Genomic DNA, 2,236 nt, shown 5'->3' on the forward strand with positions numbered 1-2,236 from the left:
GAAGCTTATCTAAGTGATCTAAATTATGAATGAAAAAGTTGCCACTCTAGTATTATAATTTATCTTGAATTTATTATTTCATTGATAGTAAATATTCTTTGAGGTTAAGTTACTTTCCCTTTAAGCTGTAGATTTTTCTTTTGTTTGACTATTTTTATTCTTATTAGCTCCGATAAAGATAATAAGTATTGAAGTTTTGAGGGATGAATGACCTTATGAATTTATAGGCCAAATCAGAGTTTTATAAAGATAATTCTAACCATAACAATTGAAGATTAGGTTTATCATTAAGAAACCCTAAATCCTGAAAAAGGAAATTAAAGAGCCTTAAAATGAAATCATAGAAACAACAACATTTGTAGTTTTTATTCTATTCCAAGGAAAAGCAAATTTCATCATATATCACTACTACTCGAGCTCAAAGACATCTACCTCAGACAAGTCATGTGGTTCCAATTCACATTCTTGCGGAGACATCGAAAGCATTCCTTTTATGCAAACCTTCTTGCTCTGTGGGATCAGACTAATCTTATGACGATCTTCTTCGCTGAGTTCCCACCCGAAAATCTCAATGTTCTCCTTCAGCCTCGCCTTGTTAAAGCTCTTTACCACCATGCTTACTCCTTGCTCATGCACCCATCTGAGGGACACCTAAAATCATGCAAAATTTGATTTGCTTGTTCAGTTGCCTTTTAAATTTATTTGGCACTTAGCTTTTCTAGAGGTAAACATAGCAACCAATTAAATAGAGTCCGATACACAATACTCTTGTCTGTCAATACATGGTCTCATGAAAAAATCCTATAATCTTATTCTACGTTACAAGAAATTATTTCTGTTACTCGAATTCATAACTATTACGGCGTAAATGAGAGAAATAACCTGAGCTACAGTTTTCCCTTTTAATTCGGCGATGTCTTTGAGCACGGGTGAGTCCTTCACTGGACAAGGGCTGAGTGGCCTGGTTTGGCCTCCGAGAGGAGAATATGCAGTGATGTGGATGCCCTTGGCCTTGCAGAACTCCCTTAGCTTCTTCTGCTGCCACGCAGGATTCATCTCGACCTGCACAAAAATTTAGTTGCTCACTGGGTATGCTAGATTGTTATCCAATACTTTTTATCCTACATATCTCGTAAACAACTAAATTTTTTTAATTTTAAATTTTTTTTATACTTATTATTATAATCCAACTTTTAAATCCTAAAAGAAAAATCTTAAATAACTTAATAAAAAAATTAAAAAATAATACTGTTTCTACTCTGGACGTGCGGAACACTTTCGGACATCCGGAATCTTCTATCAGCTTACTGCATGACGCGCAAATTAACATAATCCTATATATAATAATAATTATTATTATTTTGAAGATAAACCTGGTTGACGGCGGGAGGGATTTTGGCAAACTGTAGCATCTCCTGCAATTTGGTGGTGTTGAAGTTGCTGACGCCGATGGACCTCGTCAGGCCGAGCCTCTGGCACGCCTCCATGGCCTCCCAGACGGATTTCAGATCGAGCGGAAGGATGTCCTTGGCGTGCACCGGGAAAGGGGCCGCCTCCGGCTTCAAGCACATCGGCCAGTGGATGAGATACAGGTCGAGGAACTCCAGCTTGAGATTCCTGAAACATGCAATCGGTGTTGAATCAGGTGTGCGTGGAGGTCGATAGTACTGGCGGTGCGAGCTAGAGTTTGTGGCGGCGCACCTGAGAGTGTTTCTGATGGCGGGAAGGACACGGTGGGGGTGGGCGTCGGTGCACCAGAGCTTGGAGGTTATGAAGAGCTCGGAGCGGGAGCGGAGGCGGCCGGTCCGCAGGGCTTCATCGATGGCCTCGCCGAGGGCTTGCTCGGACCCGTAGAGGGAGGCGGTGTCGAAGTGGCGGTAGCCGAGCTCGATGGCGTGGAGGATGGCGGGCTTGGTGGTCTCCGGCGCGAACGGGTAGGCCGCCGTGCCCAGGCCCACGAGGGGGATGGCAACTCGGCTGCCGGCGTCGGAGCAGCTGATCAGCTCCGCCGTCGGAATGCTATTACAGCTCGCCATTTGGAATCGATCGATCGGGGAGGAGATCATGATCTTCCGTTAGATATATATGCAATTATATATATTAAAATTCCTGTCGTCTAGCAGTCGAACCAATCAAGTGAGATGGCCGGCATCAGATCGCCGATATTAAAAAAACTGTGCCTCCCTCGGATTCATCCATCGTTTTGTGGGATTCCATGCGGATTTCCCATTTGTCG

General features: G+C 43.3%; 1 protein-coding gene across 1 annotated transcript; it reads right to left on the reverse strand.

The window, feature by feature from the left end:
* Positions 1 to 408: 408 nt before the first annotated feature.
* LOC141843031 (D-galacturonate reductase-like) lies at positions 409 to 2,036 on the reverse strand. Its single transcript, XM_074731046.1, has 4 exons — positions 1,702 to 2,036; positions 1,374 to 1,617; positions 883 to 1,062; positions 409 to 651 (listed from the first exon to the last, which is right to left on the reverse strand). The coding sequence occupies exons 1-4, from the start codon at positions 2,034 to 2,036 to the stop codon at positions 409 to 411; spliced, it is 1,002 nt and encodes a 333-aa protein (XP_074587147.1).
* Positions 2,037 to 2,236: the final 200 nt, after the last annotated feature.

This window comes from Curcuma longa, chromosome 1, assembly GCF_044706935.1.
Source record: "Curcuma longa cultivar G26 ecotype Majalengka, Jawa Barat chromosome 1, ITB_CL_G26_1.1, whole genome shotgun sequence".
Taxonomy (NCBI): domain Eukaryota; kingdom Viridiplantae; phylum Streptophyta; class Magnoliopsida; order Zingiberales; family Zingiberaceae; genus Curcuma; species Curcuma longa.

Coding starts and splice junctions, on each gene's coding strand:
- LOC141843031 (XM_074731046.1), bottom strand. CDS start 2,036: ATGGCGAGCTGTAATAGCATTCCGACGGCGGAGCTGATCAGCTGCTCC. Junction 1,063..1,373: donor TCCCTCCCGCCGTCAACCAG/GTTTATCTTCAA, acceptor ATTTTTGTGCAG/GTCGAGATGAATCCTGCGTG. Junction 652..882: donor AAGGGAAAACTGTAGCTCAG/GTTATTTCTCTC, acceptor GCATGATTTTAG/GTGTCCCTCAGATGGGTGCA.